At 50.0% G+C, this 22,050-nt stretch overlaps 1 protein-coding gene and 1 long non-coding RNA gene across 3 annotated transcripts in view; one reads left to right on the top strand and one right to left on the bottom strand.

Annotated features, from left to right (window-relative positions):
- Positions 1-10,447, top strand: part of PAX5 (paired box 5) — a 182,001-nt gene extending 171,554 nt beyond the window's left edge. For both annotated transcript variants that reach the window (XM_006187796.3, XM_014561863.2), the window contains exon 10: positions 4,393-10,447. In XM_006187796.3, the coding sequence (XP_006187858.1) occupies positions 4,393-4,469 (77 nt within the window). In that variant the 3' untranslated portion in view covers positions 4,470-10,447. The remainder of the gene's footprint in view (positions 1-4,392) is intronic.
- LOC116663190 lies at positions 538-4,384 on the bottom strand. The gene is made up of 3 exons (XR_004319313.1): positions 4,165-4,384; positions 3,287-3,452; positions 538-2,285 (listed from the first exon to the last, which is right to left on the bottom strand). It is a non-coding gene; the product is annotated as an uncharacterized LOC116663190 (long non-coding RNA).
- Positions 10,448-22,050: the final 11,603 nt, after the last annotated feature.

Below are 22,050 nucleotides of genomic sequence, written 5' to 3'. Positions count from 1 at the left end.
CTTCATATGGGTTACCTCATTTTATCCTTTCAGTGGTCCAAAGGGACACATACTATCTTCATAGAAGAAGTGTGGGGCTCAGAAAGGTTAATTAACTTACCTGAGGTCACACAGCATGCAGGTAGCAGAATGAGGACTCAAGCTCGAGTCACCTTGACTTTAGAGCCTGTATTCATTATCAATGTGCAATGTGGGACTCTTCCTCTCCCTGACCGATTCAGTCTGAACAGTACTATAGCCAGGAGAAGAGGCTCATCTCTCCACAGAAACAAGCCTTGAGAGTCCCAAATACTCAGACCACATATGCGGTGAGAACAGCTCTGGTCTGTTTTTGAAATTCCAGGTTATTCTGTCTGTCTGTCAGGCTTTCAGTTACAAACAACACTGGCGGGTTTAAGCAGAAAGTGAATTTATTAAGGAATACTGGGGGCTCCCAGAATCTCCAGGAGGCCCAAAGAGACAGACGTGGGACACATAGCCAGGAACACACCCGGCCACACCTCCAGGGCTGCTCCAGCATAAACACCCCACCATTGGCACCCCCAAACAGCCAGCTCTGTGCCTCAGGAGGTGCTTGAGAGCTCTGCCCGGCCACCACCCGGAGCTGGTGCCTCTGCCACCCAGCCCCAGCAGGTGGAGTCGGTCAGCCCACTTCCTCAAGCGGCTCCCCTCCCAGCGGAGGTCAAACTCAGAGCTAATCAGCAGAGCCCAGGTGACGCACCTGTGCCCCAGCAGCAAGGGCAGCTGGGAGAACGAGTCTGACTTCTGACTCAGGGAGGCGGGCCTCACACCACCCGGAAGTCTGCAGACACAAGAAAAGGCTAAACAATGTTGGGCTCTTAAAAACATGAGAAATGACCCCTGTGCTGCCCAAGTCTATACCTGGGGAATCATCGTCAGCTCATCAACCAATCTGGGCCTCCTTTGCCTCAGGTGTAAAATGAGGATAATGGCGGCTGGCAGCTTTATTCAAGCGGGGGCTGAACACGATGCTCTCTTGAGGCCCTGGGTGCAATGATCATACCCTCCTTAAGATGAGTGAGATGCCAGCTCACTCTACCATAGTCTTGCAAATAAGTTCCAGGCCTGTTCCAGCCACCAGCCTGCCCTTCCCCAGGGCCTTCAGGGCTTTAGCTGAAAGATTCCCACTGGGCTGGAGAAGTAGACTGACTTTCTCTGCTCTGTGGGGAGGGTGCCAGAGGGGAAACCAGCTCTGAGGCTCCTCTGTGCTCTGCTAGGTCAGTGGGGGCAGTGGAAACGTGTAGGACCCTCTCACACACACACACTCAGGTGTGCTCACACCCTCATACACCCAGCCCACGCCTCAGCTGGCCTGGTCAAAGCCTCCTTCACAGACACACCGCCAAAGAGAGGATGGGAAATGCCACCTCCTGCAGCTGCAGGCTGACTTCTCAGAAGAACCTCCCTCCCCGCTGGGCCTCCTCCCCAGGAGCTGTCTGCGGGGTGGGGTGTCTGGGATCCCACACCCCGTCGGGGCCCCAGGCAGGCGGGGCCAGCGGCTGGCAGCAGGAAGAAAGGCCAGCCGTGGTCAATTAGGATTAGAACCCGAGTGCCTGTGGCCGCTGTAAAAGGATTAGAGAGTGAGTGGGAGCCCGGAATGACTGTGTCAAGAAGTAAATTGATGATAATGTGAATTAGAGAGGAAAAATGACAGAAGAAAAGACAAGTTTATTCTAGATGGAGGTCTAATGGGCACCAGGAAGATAGCACTTTGTGAGGTGACGTTTTCATTGCTCATGGTAAATGCGTTTTTGATTTTGCCGTGGGGCCCTCCCACTGAGGCCACTGGACAGCCTGGCCAAGAGATTAGGCTTTGGGAGGAGAGCAAGTCAGAGCCCAGGATGAGAGCTGACCCCTGGGAAACTCAGAGGGTCGGGCCAGGATTTCCTGTCCCTCTCCTATGGGGACAGCCCCTGTGGTTCTGCTGCTGTGCCATGCCCAGGCCTGCGGGGCTGGCCCTCGCCACACACACACACACACACACACACACACAGACCTGTCTGAAGGCAGGACGCAGGGCTGGCACTGCAGATACTCTATGGGTGACTGTCCTAATGCTGTCCCCATTCCACAGAGGAGAGAGCAGAGAAGGCTGACAGGCATCTGAGTCAGGGCTCCAATGAAGAAGGTGACAGAGGAGGCAGCAGAAAAATCCATCTCTGGGAATACTTCCGCATGGCACTGGTGTCTGTGCCTTCCACAACAGCACAGCAGGGCGCTGCCTGCTCCCCCACTGTCACTGCTACCTGAGCCACACTGCCTTCCTGCGGGCCGAGGAGGGAGAATTATGACTGATAATTGGGGCTGGGTTTTGAGGAGTGGTGGCACATGCTAATCTTGCCCACTTGATTACATACTAGCTTTATGACCTTAGACAAACTGCTTACTCTCTCTGTGCCTCAGTTTCCTCATCTGCTAAATGGGGACAATACTAGTGCCTATCTGGTAGAACTGTTGTGGAAATTAAGAGTTCAAGAATATGAACCGCTTAGAAAAGTGTCCATTTCGAAAGCACCTTTGCATCCTCACCTCATGGTGCCCTCATGTCACCCCTCTGTGATCCCCTTTTATAGATGAGAAAACTGAGGCTCAAGAGATTGAATTTACTTGTCTAAGGTCACTCAGCCAAGAGTGATAGAGCCTGACTGGCAATCTCTAGGTCTTGGTGCCCAGTTATGGCATCTGGCAGAACTGCCAGAATTGGTTTGGGTTTTGGGTGAGATTTCAGAATATATATAACTCACCTCCTGTGGGAAATTAAGAAGCTTACTCTTCCTGCCCCAGTAGATACGTAGTCTACAATGGCTGACAGGAATCCAGCTGCCATCCCCTTGGAGAAACAACCCTCCAAAATGGCTGTACATGCCGTAAACTGCATCAGGGCAGAAAGAGTCCTGAGCCAGGGGCCAACAACTGAAATGCCAGGCCAGGCTCTGGCCCTGAGAGGCTCTGTGGCTTTGGGCACATGATGTTGGTTTGTTGAGCCTCATTTTCCTGCCCTGAAAAAGGAGACAGCCTGGTGTCTCTAACCTCTGTGGTTCTGAGAACCTGCTGGTCTCCCCAAGCCACCCCAGACCCTTTCTGCCCTCGGGAGGACTTTGAGCATAGAGCAGGCCTCCTGGCGGCGTCATTCAAAGCATGTAGTCAAAGAAAGCAGCCTTGAGATAGTAGGAGGAACCCGACATGGATACAACAGGCCCCACAAAGGCTCCATCTGGAGGTCACAGGACACAGGGCTGCACCTGCCCTTCTCCCACATACTCACATGTCCAAATCTTTGTGTCCTCCAAGTCCAGCCCAGCCCGCTTCCTCCAGGAAGCGTGACCCTGCAGAATAATTATGAGTTCCCAGAGCTCTTTTCTCAGCACTCTGATCCCCTTCCTGACTCTGAACATTGGCCTGCATTTGTTCATTAGTGACCAGCACTGCACCTAGTAGGGGCGGAAAATAAATGAATGAGTTAAGTCTTTACTCTGGTTGGTTCACCCAGTGCTGTCACTTGTTTACTCAACGAACCCAGCTGAGCACATGCCATGTGCCAGGCTCCTGGCTCCTGGCGACGGACACCACCGAGAAGAACAGAACCCCGCCTCTGCCTTTGTGGGGCTCTCTGTCCAGGCGAGGGGGAAGAAGCACAGAAAGAAGTCATCAGAGCGCATGCTCCAGCCTGCCACGGAGCGTGGGCTCAGAGCAAGGGCATACTAAAGGAGGAGACGGGGTAGGGGGGCTCTCGGACTTGAAGGGGGAGGAACGATTCAGCAGACAGGGAAGAGGGTGAAGGTGTAGCCAGAGTGTTCCAGACAGGAAGCAGAGCATGGAAAAGGCACGGAGGCAGGGCTAACTCTCCTGCCCCGTGGGGTTAAATGAGACAACAAGTGTAAAGGACATGGAGTGGGGCAGGAAGGGCTCAGCAGTATTGTAGCTGCCATCAGCGCTAACATATATTGGAGGCACTACAGAGTTTGACTTCGCTGGAGCAGGGTCCCTGAGTGTGAGTGGGAGGGGTGGGGGGTGTGGGAGGGAAATTCAGAGGTCGGCAGGGCTCTGTTAACAATACTCAGCTCTGCTGTAGCCGCACGAAAGCAGCCACAGGCAACAAGGAAATGAATGAGCAAAGCTGGGTTCCAGCAAAATGTTACTTACCAAACAGGCGACAGGGAGGATGTGGCCCACCTGCCCACCGCAGTTCCAGGTGGTGAGGAGGGCTTGAAACCTGAGCAGGCAGTGGCCCTACTCAGCGACTGAGATCTTGGTGAGAGAGGACAGTGGCCTGGACTGGGGTAGGGGGAGGAAGGACAGAGGTCGGGGACACTGGCGGAAAGGGGGCACAGGGTCTCCCTCCAACCTCCACGGCCTCTTTGTCTCTTCCAGGCTCCCCGTACTATTACAGCGCCGCTGCCCGAGGAGCCGCCCCGCCTGCAGCTGCCACTGCCTATGACCGTCACTGACCCCCAGAGCCAGGCAGGCGCCAAGCACTTATGACACATATCACTGAGGGCCATAGCCTCCCAGCCCCCTCCGAAGACAGCCAGAGGGGCCGAACGAGACCGTCCCCCAGCAACCTCCCCCCACTCGCCTGAAACTCCCTCTCCCCTTTTCCTGCCAGGGACTCTGGGGTTCCCTGGTAGGGCTGTTGGACACCTGTCCATTCCTAAGAGTCCGTTGAGCTTCTCCCGATGGTGACTGGATCTCCACAAACCAACAGACTTCTGCAGACACCTGCAGCGCCAGCCCAGCCTGCCAGCCCCCCAGCTGTCTGACCATCTACCTGTCTTCCTGCCCCAGGCCTGGGAAGGAGAGTTTGCTTTTGTTGCTTCAACAGAACCCATGTAAATACCTTCTTGCTTTTTTGTGGGCCCAAGGGTCCAACTGAGCAGACTGCCTACCCGTTACGCATCCAGCACTCCCGAAGCGTCACAGGATGTCTTAGACCTGTGCACAGAGCATCCCCTCTGCCCTGGGTGTCCCCTACAGGTGGGCTTGGAGCTGTCCTTGAGACTAAGGATGCCCACCTCGGGGCCCAGCCTCCCCACCTCGGGGCCCAGCCTCCTGCTCATTGCTACTTCTTCACTGTCTGGACTAAGAGTCTCATTGGGCTGGTTTTGCTCTAAGCACCACCCAACCAGGACCCCTCCCCAGGAGAAACACAATGTGGGGAGATGCCCTGGCTTCCTGCCCCCCATTTCCCTGGGCCCAATGCAGTGTGAGCAGCTCTTTTCCATATTAAAGGACTCAAAGAGAACCGTCTGGGAGATTCCTCAGCTACTGTTCTAAAGTAAGATGTTGTCCAAGGTGCTGATTGCATTGTGGACTTGGAACGTTAGGGCTGGACGGGCCCCAGGAGATGATGGTCCAAGGCGGGGCCTGAGGCTCTCCTGACCCCTCAGCCCCTCACACCACTGAACTGAACTCGGATATGTTTTCTGAGGTGTGCCCAGGCTCACCCACCATGGACACATCTCCCACTCTCCAGGACGCCAGCAAGTGGATTCTGGGCAAGCTTGTCCCTGCCATGTAGACGATGATTAACACAAAGGACTCTGTCTGGACCGAGGACCACAAACACCTACAGCAGTCAGCCAGAACTTACCGGCCAGCCCCTCCCCGTCCTCGTGGAGCCTAGTTTGCCGCCAGGAATGGAGGTGCTCGGGTGGGGGTTGGTGCCTACTTTGCAGAGTGGGTATCCACCTGTTGCTGCACGGGGCTGGATGGGCAGGGCCATGGCCAAGGGCCCCCGGAGCCTGGAGGGAGAGCTGGGAGAACTCACTGTGGGCTGAGTGGTCAGGAAAAGCCACATGGGAGGATCTGGGGTACAGAGGAAAGCTTCCTGGGAGAGGAGCAGAACAGGCAGTGTGGAATTGGTGTGTGAACTGGGAGTGGTTTTGAAATGGGGGTGCCAGGGGCCACCATCTCTTTGCCTGGGGCCCCAATTCCTTGCATGATATCTCTTGCCAACTCAGAACAGCCAGGGAGAGGCCCCATCCAAATCTGGGCTGAATTACAGCAATGACAGTAGACTTTGCCTTCTCCTGTGACAGTGTGCCGGATGTCTGCATGTCACCAAGTTGGCAAAGAGCTGAAGCAGAAAGGGCCTGCCCTTGAGGTTATCAGGCCTGAGAAGTCTTGTCCTGGCTGCACGTCTGCCTTGCTTTGGGACCCCAGGCAAGACCATTCCCCTCTGAGCCTCAGCTGCCTTGGTACAGCAGGGTCTCCTGCAGGATCACCCAACAGCTCTCTCCTTCCCCTTCTTTCTCCCAGAATGCCAGGGCTGTGACAGGTCATCAGGGGCGGGCCCTCCACTTCTGAGCAAGCATAGTGGGCACCTGAGTCCTGCTAATATTCGGACCTACTGAAAAACAAGAACACCTAGTGGGGTGAGAATCAGCCTTGAGGAAGACCTAGGTCAGCTCCCCTCAGGGGAAACTAAGGCTCTGCAAGGTGGAGTCCCCAGGAAGTGACTGGCAGAGGTGAGGCTGGGACTCAGACCCCTGGCCCCTGGCACACAGTGATCCTCCCATCCCTGGGGTGGGAGGTTGATGGTCAGGGCAGCAGGGAATGGTTCTGGGCCCACTGCCTCAGAACAGGTGTCCTGGGGCTGGTGGAACTGCCAAGGAAGTCCAGTCATCCAGGGCAGAGGTGGAACCAGTGAGCTCACTGGGGGCATCCCCACCCCATCCGCAAACCTGCCCTGCAAAGAAGGGAGGTAGCTGGGCCAGAGCCCGCCTCCAGGAGCCCGATGGAGTGACTCCAGCCTCCACCTTCGGGGCAAGGTAGGAAAGGTATGTTACCTGGCCCCTCCCACCTTCCCTTTCTTTCAGAGAAATTGGTGGAGTCTGGGGTCTGCAGCACAAGCCTCTTGACCTCTGGCATCCACATTCTTGGATCCTGGTCCCTCCTGTGGTCTCAGGTTGTTGGGAGGAGGTTCAGCCTTCCCTGAACCAGCTACTGGAGGCACACACCATCCTTCCTCGGCAAAGCTCACCTGGCCCCAAGTGCACCCCTTTCCATGTCCTGTTCCTCCTCTTGACCTGTGGTGAGCCCCCTCCATGCCTTTTCTCTCTCTCCCATGAGGCTCTGCGGGTCATCAAATTGCATTTGTATTTATCAGACAACCATTTGATTCCTGGGCTGCCAGGCAGAAGCACACGAGCACACTGATGCACATGCACGTTCCCGCACACGTACCTGCTCCCGCCGAGTTCCCGCACCACCCAGCAGAGCTGCCTGGGAGCTTGGAGATGAAGGTTCCAAAGGACACAGCCATTGAGTAGATGCCAGAGAATTCTAAATAGAAAACGCAAAGCCAGGGCTGCCACCAGCGTCACTGGAGGAGGCCTGGGGCTTTCCTCTATGGGCCTTCAGCCCCGTGTTCCAGCTCTGACTTTTTGAAAAGGACAATGTAGATTTTACAGAAAATTTTCATACTGTTAGTCTATCTGCAACCTAGAAAAATTTGATGACATATCAAACCCAACATCCCTTTCCTGAGGCGCCTTAGTTAGGGTTAGCCCTTTCATACCTGACATTTGTATGGTGCTTTGCAATCCTTTACCATCCCATGGACAGAGATCACAATGCCCATTTTACAGACAGGAAAACTGAGATTTGAGGTTCACACGGCAAGATAGAGGTGAAGAGAATTCTCAGATCTCCAGGCCTCAGTCTCTCTCCAGATTCACGTTCCTGTCATGGGAATATATGGCTTAGAGATACCCTTCAATCCCCTAGAAACCCCCAGACCCACAATGAGGAAAGAAAAAGCAGGGACTCAGAGGCTTGCCTGACAGTGGGGCCAGGGGGTTGGTGGCTCTGCTGGTCCAACTTGATTCCCATTAATACTGAAAACTGCAGTCTTTGCCAGATTCCCACCAACTCTTCTGAGGTTTCATCCAGACTCCTTCCTCCCCTGCTGAGCCTGAGACCTGCAGAGAATTGGAGCTGGTCCCACGCCGCACCACAGCCCTGACTCCCACGGTGCAGGCCTCCAGTATCATGAGATGTCCCCACACTCCTCTTTTCTTTGTCCTCCCTGCTGTGGAACAGACTTCAGGCTTTGCTGTAACAATATGGAGGTGGTAGAGGTGGTAGGGATGGGGGACTGTTGGCTTTGAGGGGAGGTCAGTGCTGCTGGGGCCTTTCATGTGTCCAAGAAAGAGCCCCAGCCGTGGCCACAGGGCACTGAGGGGTGAAATCCCTTTATGAGAAGTCACATCCCAGAGCAACAGCCTCTGGCTTCAGCCACCCGCTTCTGGATGACAGTTTGGTTAGATGTAGCTCCAAGACATGGAGAGTGAATCTGAAAAACAAATCAAGCGCTCCTGACAAATACGTGGAAATAAGTTATGTCTGAGACACAACTGCCACAAGGGTAGAGAACAATCCAGGCCCCTGGAGAGGCCAGGGCCAGGCTAGAGTGGGTGGATCTGCAGCACTAGGGGTGGACCAGCTCCCCGTGACCCTGCTAAGAGGCAGCTAGCTCTGCGGCCTTGGCCCCGTCACCCATGCAGGAGCCTACCGTTCACAGTTTCCAGGCACGCACACTAGTGCGCCTGGAGAATTCATTCCTTTAGTTCGTTTGGCCCCGGAGAGGTCCGAGGCAAGTGCATTTCCTAAAAGGTAACAAAAGTACATTATTGGAAAGATGGACAGTCAGGCCATGACTCCTAGCCTGGTCTGCCCCACCTCCCAGCAGCCCCTTCAGCCCCTGTCCCCTGTTGTCCCCGTACCTCAGGATTTCCTCTTGCATATTCATGGTTGACCACACTTACCCACTGTCAGTGTGCACGGCCAGGCCCCACGGGGCCGCCGCAGGGGACGGGAGCGAACATTCCCTTGCCCACCCGCTGTCCTGATGAGAGGCTGCAGCCCTCGGACTCGGGCTGCTTGCCGGGAGCAGGCAGGCACCAGTCTATCTTTCATTCGTTGTAATTTCTCAACACTGGGGTCCTGTTCCAGGACCCCTCACCCTGGATCAAAGGAGACCTCGGGGTCACATCCCTGCCATTCTAGTGTTTCAATCCACATGTTCCCAGGGGGCCTGTTTTTGCTCATCTCCAAGTTAAGGGTAAACACAAGCACCATTCAGTAAGTCTACTCTTCTTCCCACAACTTAGACCCCTGAGCCACACAAGGAGAAAATGCAGCAGTTTATCTGTTTACTGAGGGAATCTTGATGAATTCTAAGAGGGAGGTGGTCTCAGGTAATATATTTGGCCTCTGGGCGGGAGGGAGGGAGTAGGAGTCCTGTCCTTCAGCTGTGGGCAGCTCTGAGCGTGGCAGGGAGAGGGCAGCAAGGGGAACGGCAGGTGGAGGGACGACTTGGGAGTGATGTGCCCCCTTTCCTGACTCTGAGGCCGGAGGAGGCCTGGCTGCAGCCTCCCCCACCCTCGCCTGGGCCCACTCACCCCTGTGGCTGCAGGGCCACCCGGATCCCCACAGTCGCTATGCTCATAGCCACATCCCTCATCTTCTCCAAAAGCACCATTAAGAACAAGTGATTTTGGATGATGGATTTTTGATTTACAAACGGTGCGTTTCCCTTGGAGTGGAACAGAAAGGAAACCATTTAATGGCTCCCTTATTTTCAAGCATGAATACATTTTAATGAAACTATTTTATTGTATTTGAGGAAATGGAGAGTTGAACATTCCAACCAATCAATAGCCAATTAATTGCTATAAAGCTAAAAAGAAAATAAATAAATCCTGAGTCTATTTTAAACACCCTGCAAAAGCTCAGAGCCTCCAAATTTGGCCTTCCCCTCCATACGTGCCCTTGTGGGTGTATAAACGCACATAATGCACTGTGCACCCTGACATCTCAGACATACTTGAAACTCAGAGAAAGCACTGAGTCTCCTCGTGCCAATTCTTGCCTGCTCTTCTTGCCTTTGGTCAGAGGAGGTGAACAGACCTGGCAGCAGCCCACTGTGGGGCCCAGAAAGAGGCAGGCCCGTGCCCTGGCCCCAAGCCACCAACTTAGTGCGGTTGGCAGGCAGTGAAGGCCCACTTCTCAGCCCCAGCTGCTGGGCCTCCGACTTTGGGCCAGAGGTGGAAATCTGACTCGGGTTTTGCCCTGACTCTTGCTGGAAGTTGCTGCCCTGGTTTTTCACTGCCCAGTGGCCTTTGGACATTGAGTATTTGTAGAAATGCACATTACATTGCAAATGAACTCTTTGCCAGGAAGACACATGGATTTTGCTTTTCATTCTTTGAGACGGTTGACTTTGTCTTAGGGACTGACTTTCCAGCATCAAAGAAATACATATCTACTGTATCCGCCAAAGTTTGTGATGCCTGCATAGATGCTTACTTGTAAAAAAAAAAAAAAAAAAAAAAGTACAAAAAAACCAACAAAAAAACCCACACAATTGAATTGCCTTTGAAAGTGGGAGATGATCTGTCTCCAATAGATTGAAAAAAAAAAAGCTTCTTAAAAATGTGTATGTTTTGTATTCTTTTTTTCTAGTAGAAAATAACTGACTTGAAATTTTGGTGGTTTTTTTTTTTCTTAGTGATGTGTGTTGCTTTTGTGTGTAATAATATTTGAATGTAATTACAGCAGTGCCAATTTGCCAAAGATGTTGGACATATTTTTCTTTTGTTGGGAGGAGGGTAGGGGCTGCGGGTGGGACTTGGGAAAAAACAGGGGTGGGATTTTGGTTTAAATTTTTCACTTTTTTTTTTCTCGTCAAATCTGGAATTTGTGGTTTTATTCTAAGTTAAATGGTTGACTGCAACACATTTATTTTAGGTTAGTTGGAGAAACTTGCAATAAGATTGGCGTAGTTTCAATATCTGTGTGTCTTTTCATGAGTGACTGTTACTTGTGAAGAATTGATTTTATGTAACCTTTATGTGAGATAATTATTTGTAAATATTTGCCATAATTTTATTGGTTCCTAAAATAAAAGTAATTTTTTAAGTTCAGGAAAAGAATTTGATCTCATTTGTTTTTACAATTTCATAGATGGTCTTTGACTACTTTTTTTTTTAATTTTTCAATTATTCTTTTTTTTAATATTTTTTATAATTTCACATTTTAAATTTTTATTTATTTTTTATTTTGTTTTTGGGGGCGGCGATAATTAGGCTTTTATTCATTTATTTACTTTGATGGGAGTACTAGGGATTGAACCCAGGATCTCATTGCTTCTAGGCACATACTCTACCGCTGAGCTATACCCTGTCCCTGGTCTTTGACAACTTTGACAAAGCCCATTGGGGTTGTGGGGAGTTTTACTGGCTCTCCTGATAAAATCGGGGTCAAAACAAATCCATGCAGCTAGAATGGTGTGCTGTGGCTTTGGACTTGGCCTGGGTTGAGGTGGAAGAGGCAAAGTCCCCATTCTCGAGAGGTTCCAGCCAAGCTGCCAGCCACCATGGCAGCGGGGAGTAAGGTTGAGCCCCTGCCTTGGATTTGACTTCTGTCTCTGATTCACTGGCTGGGAAACCTTGGCTGAGTTTTATAACCTCAATTTCATTCGCTCCAAAATGGTAACACCCACCTCATTCATTCATTCAACAAAGAGTAGTTGACATCTATTCTGCCCCCAGCACTGGGGACACTGGAGAACTGGGGAAACAAGGACCCTGTGAACATGAATCTTATAATCTAGGGGGTTCTTGTGAAGGTTAACACACACGAGTATATGCTCAGTAATGGTGCATGATGCACACACGCTCTTAACCCTGATCCAGGCTGGATCTTTAATTGCCTGAAACCTAAGTGGCCTGGGCGCACCCCACACACCTCTAACAGCAGCAGAGCTCAGAAGCCACTCCTGCCAGGAGACCTTGTCTTTGGGCTCCAAAGTCACAGGCCATATCTGGCTAGAGCTCAGAGCCCAAGAATCCATGAACGTTCTGAGAGGTGCCCTGTCCCTGTGCCTTCAGAGCTGAGTGTTTTGGCTGCATAGGAACCCTGGGGTGGCTTTCCATCAGGGGCCAAGGCAGCTGCAGCCAAAGCCTTGCCCCTGCTGGGTGGTGTCAGTCTGCAAGGGCAGGCAGGGACCGCTGCGCCCCTTGGCACAGTGTGTGCGATGCAGTAATTGCCAGAGATGGAGTGGGCGAGTGACCGCATGGGGGCCATGGGCTGCGACTCATTCATATTTAATAAAGCCAGCTGAGTGGCCTCCATTCATCTCTGCAATGGATGGTGACGAAGGTGATTCCTGAGGGAGAGAGAGAGAGAGAGATGCTCAGGACTTAGAGGCACAAACTTCAAAGAGCAGCAGCAGCAGCATTTGGGAACTGAAAACTGGACTCCAAACCTACGGGGAACTGGTGAGGTAGAGCCGTGTTTCTGTCCTGGATGCTGCAGCCCTTGTCCCCGATTCTCCTAGTACAGAGGCCTCGTGCCTGCCCTCCTCGGGTATGGGGCACGGGTATCTGCAGTAACCAGGCTATGTGCAGCCCCCACACGACGGCAGAATGGAGGTCTTGGGCAAGGCCTCCAGTAAGGAGGGTGGAAGTGCCACCCTGAACACGCTCAGGCATGTTCTGCCTCCAGCAGCACGTCCACCCTCAGTGACCATCACAGAGAGGGAGAGTGGATGCCTGAGGCCTGCCACGTGACGCTTAAGGCTTAGGCTTATTTGTTCCTCAAATTTCCACTGGAGCCAGGCCCCATGCTGGGTGCTGGGAACAGAGGTGACCATGGGAGGGAATGAGGTTACACCAGGGTCGTGAAAAAGGCAAAGAGATAAACAGCCTTGGCTGGGAGTCTCAGCTCCAGTTCTTGATGCTCTGTTTGCTGATGTGAGCAGTCTCTTAACTTCTAGGAGCCTTAGTTTCTTCATCTGTCCAATGGGTATAAAACTCATAACATTTGCTTGGGAGACATTGGTAGAAACACATGTATGCATTGCGTGAGATTTTTCCCAAATGATAGATGTGAGTTTTGCCAAGATATTTTCTCTGCAGTAAAGAAGGAAAAATATTACATCCTAAGGTCAAACTCTAGTTGGAAGCTTCTCTGAGCCAGACTCAATGCTAGATGCAGGAGGAGAGCTGCTATAGACTGAACGTTTGTATCCCCCACAAAGTCACATACTGAAACTTTTTCGCCAATGTGATGGTATATGGAGGTGGGGCCTTTGGGGTGGAGGGTGGAGGCATGAATGGGATTAGTGCCCTTATAAAAGAGACCCCAGAGAACTCCCTCATCCCTTCCACTGTGTGAGGATATAGGAAACAGATCCTTATCAGACACTGAAGCTGCCAAGGCCTTGATCTTGAACTTCCCAACCTCCAGAACTGTGAAAAATAAATGTTTGTTGTTTAAGCCACACAGTTTGTGGTATTTTTGTTATGGCAACCCAAACAGGCCAAAACAAAGGTGGAATGTAGAAATGAACCAACAAGGAGCCTGCCATCTGGGGCAGGTGTCATGCATATTTTAATTCCAGGCAACAAGACCAGTGCCGCCTATGGGTGGGGCAGAGAGCGAGGCATAGCCTCCCAGGGGGAATTCCATTCATTTGAGGGAAAGGTGATCAGGAAAGTCTTCCTGGAAGAGGTGATTACTGAGCTGAGCTGTGAAGGGTGGACAAGATTCCAACAGGAAATTTTAGAGAAAGTAGGAAGCAAAGGCATTCCAGGCAGAGGAAACCGTGCACAAAGCCCCAAGGATGAGAATAAGGGTGTGTCAGGAGGAGACACTAGGTAGATGGTTTACCTCTGAGTTAACCAAGCACTGTGGCCTTTTCCCCAAGCTGTTTTTGGAGGCTCTGTGGGTGCCACGGAGTCAAAAGTAAGGGCTAATCTGGGCTCAGGTCTTTCCTAGCAGACGGTGTTGCTCAAGGAGGAGAAGGCACTGGTGAGTGCAAGCAGAGGGGGAAGGCTGCAGAGGGGTGGGGTGGGAGCAGGTGGATTTCCAGCCCCTGCAGATCCGGCAGCCCCTGGCCCTCCTGGCCAGCTGTGAGGTGATGGGTTAAGGGGACTCTTCTGGCAGCCTTAGCATTGCTGTGGCCTCCCCTACACACGATGTAACAGCTGTCTCTGGGAGAGACACATGGTCTATGTAGCCCGATGAGAGGCGGGTGACCACCACTGGGAACAAATCAGGAGGAGGCCCCCCTGCAGGACACACAGCCAATGTGAGTTTGGACCACTAGGGCATTAGCACCCCAGGTAATCTTATTTCTTTTGCTAATCTGTATGTCCTGATTTTTCTTAGTGAATGTGCAATGTATGCATTTTAAAAATAACTAGAAAAAAAATTTTTGGGGGGGGTAGTAATTAGGTTTATTTATTTACTTATTTTTAGAGGAGGTACTGGGGATTGAACCCAGGGCTTCATGCTTGCTAAGCAGGCACTCTACCACTTGAACTATCCCCTCCCCCACTAAAAATAATTTTAAAAAATGAACATTGCTATCTTGACTCAGTCTCAACAGAAGACTGTAATGGGAGCTTTTGCAAGCCCCACCAAAAACCAGGTCTGAGGGCCCTTACCAGAGAGCCCGCCTGTGTTCGTTTGCTAGGGCTGCCATAACAAGGTGCCACAGAATGGGTGGCTTAAACAGTGGAAATGTATTTTCCCACAATTCTGGCGGTGGAGAAGTCCGAGATCAAGGTATCGGCAGTGTTGGTTTTTTCTGAGGCCTCTCTCTCTGGCTTGTGGATGGCTGGCTTCTCCCTGTGTATTCAGGTGGACTTCCCTCTGTACTTAGCTCATCTCTTCTTGTAAGGACACCAGTCATATTGGATGAGGGAGCACCCTAATGATCTCATTTTAACTTAATTATCTCTTTAAAGACTCTATTTCCAAACATAGTCACATTCTGAGGCTCTGGGGTTAGGACTTCAACATATGAATTTGGAGGGACACAATTCAGTCCACAGCATCACCTGAGAAAAAAGAGAACCCCTCCCAGCCCCCGCCAACCCAAGCCCAGCCTGGATGTGCCCTTAACACATCAACTCAACACATCAACTCCTCCTTGGCCTGTCAATGTCGTCTCTGCCCAGGGATGTCCACCCTTGTCGGTCCAAGCCCCACACAAGCCAGAGGCTCTGTCTCCCAGATAGCAAATCCCAGTGTAGCCCCCAGGAAGATCCTTACCTCACATCCTGCATTCAGATAAATCCCTGGTGGGTTAAACAGTTATTTTTAATTAAAAAAAATAAAACTAGGGGGTTATAGATAAATATATCTTAAATTTCCATATTGAGAGTGACTTCATAAGCTTATAAAGATGGAAGTCTCAAGGTAAAACAGAAATGTTTGACTCTTTCATTTTCTTTTACTTTTATATATACACCAAAAAATGTTTTTTTAATAAGAACAAAAGACAAATAACCTGGGAAAATAAACCTACAAAATGTGAAGAGGTGCAATGCCCTTAATATACGAAGATGTTGAAAGCAATTATATGAAAACTACTACTATCCCCAATAGAGAAATGGGTCAAAGACATGCATAGGTCATTCAGAAGTGAAGACATACTAAATAGTAGTAAATGTACAATTCAAGATTAGAAACAACATGATTCAGCTTCACAAAGATCCCTTTTTTCCTTTTTTTGGGGTGGGGTGGTAATTAGGTTTATTTAGCTTTTTTTTTTTTTTTTTTTTTTGATGAAAGTACTGGAGATTGAACCCAGGACCTCATGCATGCTAAGTGTGTGCTCTACCACTGAGCTATACCCTCCCCCAACAAAAGATCTTCTTTTAAATACCCAGTTTGGGTGAGGGTGCAAGGAAGTGGACGCTGCTCTGTGCTGCCACTGAGCTGTCCAACAGTACGAGGCCAGAGCTGCTTGTTGACCCCCAGGCCTGGCTGCTGGCCCCAGGGTCACCCGGAGGAGCAGGGACTCTAAAAGAGCATGGCGGGGGTCTCGCACCTAGGCCTGCCCACTCCCACTCCCAGGTCTGTGGTTTTTCCCCAGGCCGGCTGCTTGCAGTCACAGGATGACGTTTAACAGCCCAGGTCAAATGAGAAACATGGCGTTTCAAAGCCAATAGTGTCATCGGGAAGGGCACACAAGCAGCAGAGTTTCCCACATTATCCACAAACATGTGTAAATATCGCAACAGCTCGTAATATAACCAAGAAAATCACTTCCCGTTGTTTCCCCTTCAGTGATATTTTCTGCTTGGCTGAGTTTGCTTAGCACGCTGGAAAGGCCAACTCATCAGTTCTTGTTGTTAATCAAGAGCAGTAATTGTCCGAGTTCAAAGCCTCCTGACTTAGACTCTGCTGAATAGGATAACAAGTTCCAAAAACGCTAAGTAGTAGTTTCTATAAATGGGCCTTTTTAATAAGGAAGGCCCCCAAAGAGGGTTTGGAAAGAAAACCTTTCTGGGAAATGGAATTAAAACATTGTGCATACTTTATAGAGCATGGCAGACCAACTTCTAAAACTCCTAAAAGTTCTTAAAGCATGGACGATGTGGGTGCAGACTCATCCCCTCATTTACCATGTGAACTCATGTATCAGTTAAGGCTGGCTAAAGTAACAAACGTCCCCCATTACCACATTGTCTCAACAAAATAGGAATCTGTTTTCCACTTACACAACTGTTAAAATGTGGGTGTTCCCAGGAGGCAGGGAGCCTTCCACAAGGTGACCCAGGGGTCCAGATTCCTTTCATCTTTTGGCTCTGCCATCTTCAACGTGTGGCCTCCAAGATTATCTCGTTTGTCTGCACCAAGAAGGAAAGAGCATGGAGGATCATGCCTTCGGAGGTTTTTCCTTTCCATTCACATTCAATTGGCCAGAACCCAGTCCTGTGGCCACACCCAACCGCAAGAGAGGCTGAGAAATTCAGTCCAGCCACGTGCCAGAGAAGAGACAACAGACCTGGGACAGATAACCAGGCTGTATCCTCATGACACTCATGTATTCCAGAGAATTTCAATCTCTGCTTTATCCAATTCTTTTCTACCAACTCTGGGGCAATGAAAGAAACACAGGCTGAAGCAAGAGAGTGGTCTGAGTGTGTCCTGCCCAGCTCCCTGCCCCTCACCTCAGCTGAACTCAAGCTGACACTGGGCTTAGAGAACTAGCACACTCCTGGCCTGGAAGAACCAAAGGAGTCCTACAACTTGTCACTCTGATCCACACTGCTTCTAACTACAGAGTTGGGTTGAGTTTTGAACAATAATCCTACTGGCATTTATTGAGCAGTAACTCTCCCAGGCACTGATGCTTAAGTGGATTTTTCCCGTTATCCAGGAATTGCACAGCCAAAGCCCAAAGTTGAAGCTAAAAGTTCATGGAGCCTTTAACAATTGAGTCCCATCACCTCCTGCAGTGCTGAGAGGTGACAATTCAGAGAATGGATCTGATGGCCCAGTAACATCTCACCCCATTCACTCCACCCCTACAAATGTAAGAAGACAGAAAGGGAGTTGGGGGCAGGGGGAACTTAGGGAAAAAATGCAGGTTCAATAATAGCCCTGTGGGCAGAGCTGCAGCTGCCTCTCTCCAAAGCCCAGGGAGGGTGGCTTTAAGAGGATCCCTTAGAAGTTTGGAGGCATCTTCAGGAAGAGACTGGAATGTCACTTCCTGTATGGGTATCTTCTTGGCCAGCAGATCTGGTGACCTGCCCTTGCGTTTATTGTTGACTGAAACAGTAGAAAGGAGAACAGAGTCATGGGGGCACCATAGATGATTACATCCTTTGCCTGCCTTGCTGGAATTCTGCCCCAAAGAGCCTCTCCCTGGCAAGTGGACATCTGAAAGCTTGAGGCTGCCATAGAGACATACTTTGGTAGGGTGGGGTTGAAGGAGCAGAAGAAGCAGAGCCAGATCTCCCACATGCAGGAGGGGAGGGGAGGCAATGGGATTATCACACTATGGTAAAGGAGAAGAGATTCTTCAGATATAAATAAAGACCCTAACCAGTTAACTTTAAGTCAATCAAAAAGGAGATTATCCTGGTGGGCCTGACCTAAGCAGGTGATTTCTTTTAAAGAGCATCTAGAGGTCATAGAAGCAGATGCCCTTCTTCTGGCCTTGAAGAAGCAGAATGTCATGTTGTGGAGAGAGCCATGTGGCGGGGAGTGACAGGAAGCCTCTAGGAGCTGAGGGCATCAGTTCCATAACTGCAAGGAACAAAACTCTGTCAACAAGCAGTGAACTTGGAAGAGGACCCTGTGCCTTAACTAAGATTGCAGCCCCAGCCAACACCCTGACTTCCATCTTGGGAGACCCCAAGGAGAGGACCCAGCTAAGTCATGCCCACACTCCTGACCCACAGAAACTATGAGATAATAAATTTATGCTGTTTTAAACCAGTGAGTTTGTGGTAATTTGTTATGTAACAACAGAGAAGTGATACAGTTTCTCTGCAGGCTGCTGGAGCTGGAGGAAAGGTCCAATCTATCCTGGGGGAGCTGGGGAGAATACCAGCTTTGAGTTACACTTGAGACTGAAGTTTCAGAAAGAACACGACAGAGTGTTAAATTCCAGAATGGAACTCTTCTAATAACTGGAAGCTGCTAGAAAGTTCTAGAATCTGACCAAGATGTCAATAAAGGCCCTGCCACCCTAGCAGAAAGTGGGGAGGAGAGGGTTCTACATAGCACAGCTGGAGGCACTGCAGGAAAAATTAAGCTATATCTTGTTTATCCCTCAAAGAATTGCGACTCTATAATAAGTTGATTTCACATGTGCTATCTCATTTAATTTTTACACTAACCCCATAAGGTAAGTAAAATTATTATTAGCCTCACTTTTACAGATAAGCAAACTGAGCCTGGAGAGCTCACGCAGCTGGTGAACAGTGGGGCCAAGACGTGAAGCCAGGCTGTGTGACCCCGGAGCCAAGTGTCAGAGTCACTGCACTCTGGCTGCAGGCTTAGTTCATGAGAGCCTGGTGCCCCGCACAGAGCACAGCGGAAGTCCTGATGGAGAGGCCAAGGGGATTTTCTGACTCTTCCTAAGAAAAGCACTCGCTGTGTGATACCATGAGGCCAAGCTCCCAGAGCCCTCCTTCTGTCATGCCTCACTGGGCACGCCTTGATGCAGCTAAAGTTGAATCCAAGAAGAACTAAAATTCCAGTAAAAAGCATGAATCAACTGGGGTCTGAAGATCTGAAGTTTCAAGTGAATTGCCCGCTGTTTTCTCCATCCTTCAGCTAGTCAACCTCTTTGATCACTGCTCTGTGCTGGGGTCTGAGCTGGGCATGTGCTGAGTCTTCTGTGGGGGGACTGAGGTAGGGCATGGTCCCTGTCACTGAGGAGCGCCCCGTATGGGACAATAGTTATAGGGGCACAGTGTCTGGGAGGTGCCTCGGCGCAGGTGGGAAGGACAGGCAGGCGTGGGGGGATGGTAACAGCCATCAGCACCTTTGCTGAGGAGTCAGGACGTGCCAAATGCTGGGTGCACATGCCACGGCCCTGGGAGGAGGGTCTATGATTTCCCCAGATGAAGAAACGGGTTCAGAGAGGTTGGTGTGCCTGCCAATTGTCTCCTCTTCCACAGAGAGATGAAGCTGTCTGGGGCGGAGTGTGCACCCGTCCCTGAGACGCCCAAGGAGGAGCTGAAGCACCATTTGGCAACACTGAAAAGTTTCATCTGATAGTGACTGGACTGAGACCTCTAAAGTGTAAAATGGTATTTCATTCATTTAAAATTTTTTGCTTTAAAAAAAATATAACACACACATGATTAGAAAATTCAGACACTGGGAGAGGGTATAGCTCATTGATTGAGTACACGCTTAGCATGCACGAGGTCCTGGATTCAAGCCCCAGTACCTCCATTAAGAAAAGCAAATAAAATAAATAAGTAAACCTAATTACCTCCTTCTGCAAAAAAGAAAAGTTCAAAAAAAATTCAAACAGAACGAAAAAGCAGGCAGTGAGTCTCCTTCCCAGCCCAGCCCCAAGGCCTCCAGTTCTATTTCCCATGTATTCTTGCAGAGTTAGCTTATGCATATAATATATAAGCATATATGTATGTAGGGAGGGCGTGTCTATGTGTGTATGTACACATAGCTCTTCATTTAAAATATTTTCAGCCAGAGGATCTAGCTCCTTAATAAAATTTCCCTTTTAAAAAGTCTAATGTTTTCTTGGCAAAGCTAGAAAGAATGCAAGATTTTTTTTCAAACCCTGGTTAAGTAGTTATTTTCCTGCCTATAATAGAACAAATTAACTATGAATGTCTGAAAACTCCAGAATCTGAAACTCCAGTGGCTTAAATAAGATGTAAGTTTACTCTCTCTCACATACGGTGTCTAGAAGTTGGTAACCAGGGGCTGATGTGGTAACTTGGCTGCAGGAGGCCCACAGGGACCAGACTCAGGCATCCGTGCCTCTCCCAGGCTGCGTCCCTCAGCCCTGAGGTCCAAGATGGTGGCGTCAGGATTCCAGGCAGCAGGACAGAGAAGACAAGGAGATATGGCACCATATCACTGAAAGGGAGACGGGAAAGGGTGACCTTTATTCTGAGTAGCCCTATTTGTCCAGCAATGAATTCTGTTACTGTGGGAAAAGGAAAGAATGGATATTGGCACATGAGCAGCAGTTTCTGCCCCACCACCATGTCTCCGTGGCCTATAGCACACTGCGTGGGTCAGAGTAGAGACAGTCCTTTATTATTTATTCAGTCAATCATTACTGAATAAATGTTTATTGAACTGAATTGAAGGGAGGCTTGAGAAAGGTCAACTTGGGTGAAGATGGCAGAGGACCCAGACCTGCTTCAGAAACTCAGGGGGGATCAGCTGAGAACCCCCCTAGAGAGAACTGTCATCTTCCTGCCTGATTCCCCTCATATCCATGTCAGAAGATCCTCAGCTGGGGTTCAGTGTCTCCATCTGCACATCAGGGTAGGGGACATAAGGTTGAACCACGTGCTCTCCAGTCCTTTCATCTCAAAAGCTCGATAAATCTGTGATTCTCAATGAATCAAGGGCAAGAGATCAAGTACTGACCAGGAGAACTCAGAGTCAAAACTGAGAGATCAAAGTTACAGAGGGCTCCCTGGGTCTGACTTTCCCTATGGTGATCTTCATCCCTCACAAGGCCCTCTGAAAGCCCCTGGGCACTGGATCCTGCTTAGCCAACACTGGCGCCCACCCCAGGGCTGGGAAGAAAGTAGCAAATGAAATTGCAGAACTCTGGCCACAAGGAGGCACCTGTCATTGGAAATTCTGCCCCCACCCCACCAAGGGAAAGAAGTGTCAGACTGCCAATGGCAGCAGAAGGTTTCCAGTGGGAACTATCAAAAATAGTGGCTTGGGGGTTCTTGAGAGATAAACTATGGGGAAGTGGGGAGTGAGGCTTCTGCAAAGAGAAGCCTGCCTGACTGATCCAGGAAGCCTTTTTTTGGAGAAAGAAGGATGTTTGGATGAGAATAAACCAAAGGATGTCACTGGTCTTCAAATGGTTTTAGAAACATTGCACAGTAAATCCACCAAAAACATGGAATTTTTCAAGAAGCCTTGAGACATTTCCTCATGATAAACTGCAGGGAAAGAAAAAACACATGTGGGGATAAACAGACACTACTTTGAATGGTACACAGTAACACTACCTACTTCTCTAGGGACTGGGATTAACTGGTTTAATCAATATTTGATAGTTATTGGCGGAGAGTTGCTTGAGAGGAAGAAGCTAAGCCATTCAGAACGAAAGCATTGGAAGAGCTCCCGGGCTGCTTGGAGGTTTGAAATGAATCAAGTGAGCTTCAGTCGAAAAAACAGAACTGCCTATTGATTTGGGGGAGTAGAAGATACAGCCCCAGGAGCTATGTGGAGATCGGGGCTGCTCCGGGACTCCTCAGAAGCTGAAACTATGCTTCACCAAGGTATTTTTTAATGCAGAATATGCCTATGGAATGTTTGTCCAATCACAGCCCTGGGAGCATGGACATGGTCACAGCGGCTCTAAAATGTACAGGAAGAGAGGCCAGCTAAGCCCTGCCAACGGTGGTCCAGAAACATCCTTCTGTCCCAGGCCAGCCAATAGTCCTCCTTTCGCCAGGATACAGGATACTAGAATTTCCATCCAACTTTCCCAGCAATTCTGAACCTGGTGAGGGTTTTAATTTTCTACCTGAAAATGTGTGG

Source organism: Camelus ferus, chromosome 4, assembly GCF_009834535.1.
Source record: "Camelus ferus isolate YT-003-E chromosome 4, BCGSAC_Cfer_1.0, whole genome shotgun sequence".
Classification (NCBI taxonomy): Eukaryota; Metazoa; Chordata; class Mammalia; order Artiodactyla; family Camelidae; genus Camelus; species Camelus ferus.
This window is presented reverse-complemented; position numbering and strand designations above follow the sequence as displayed.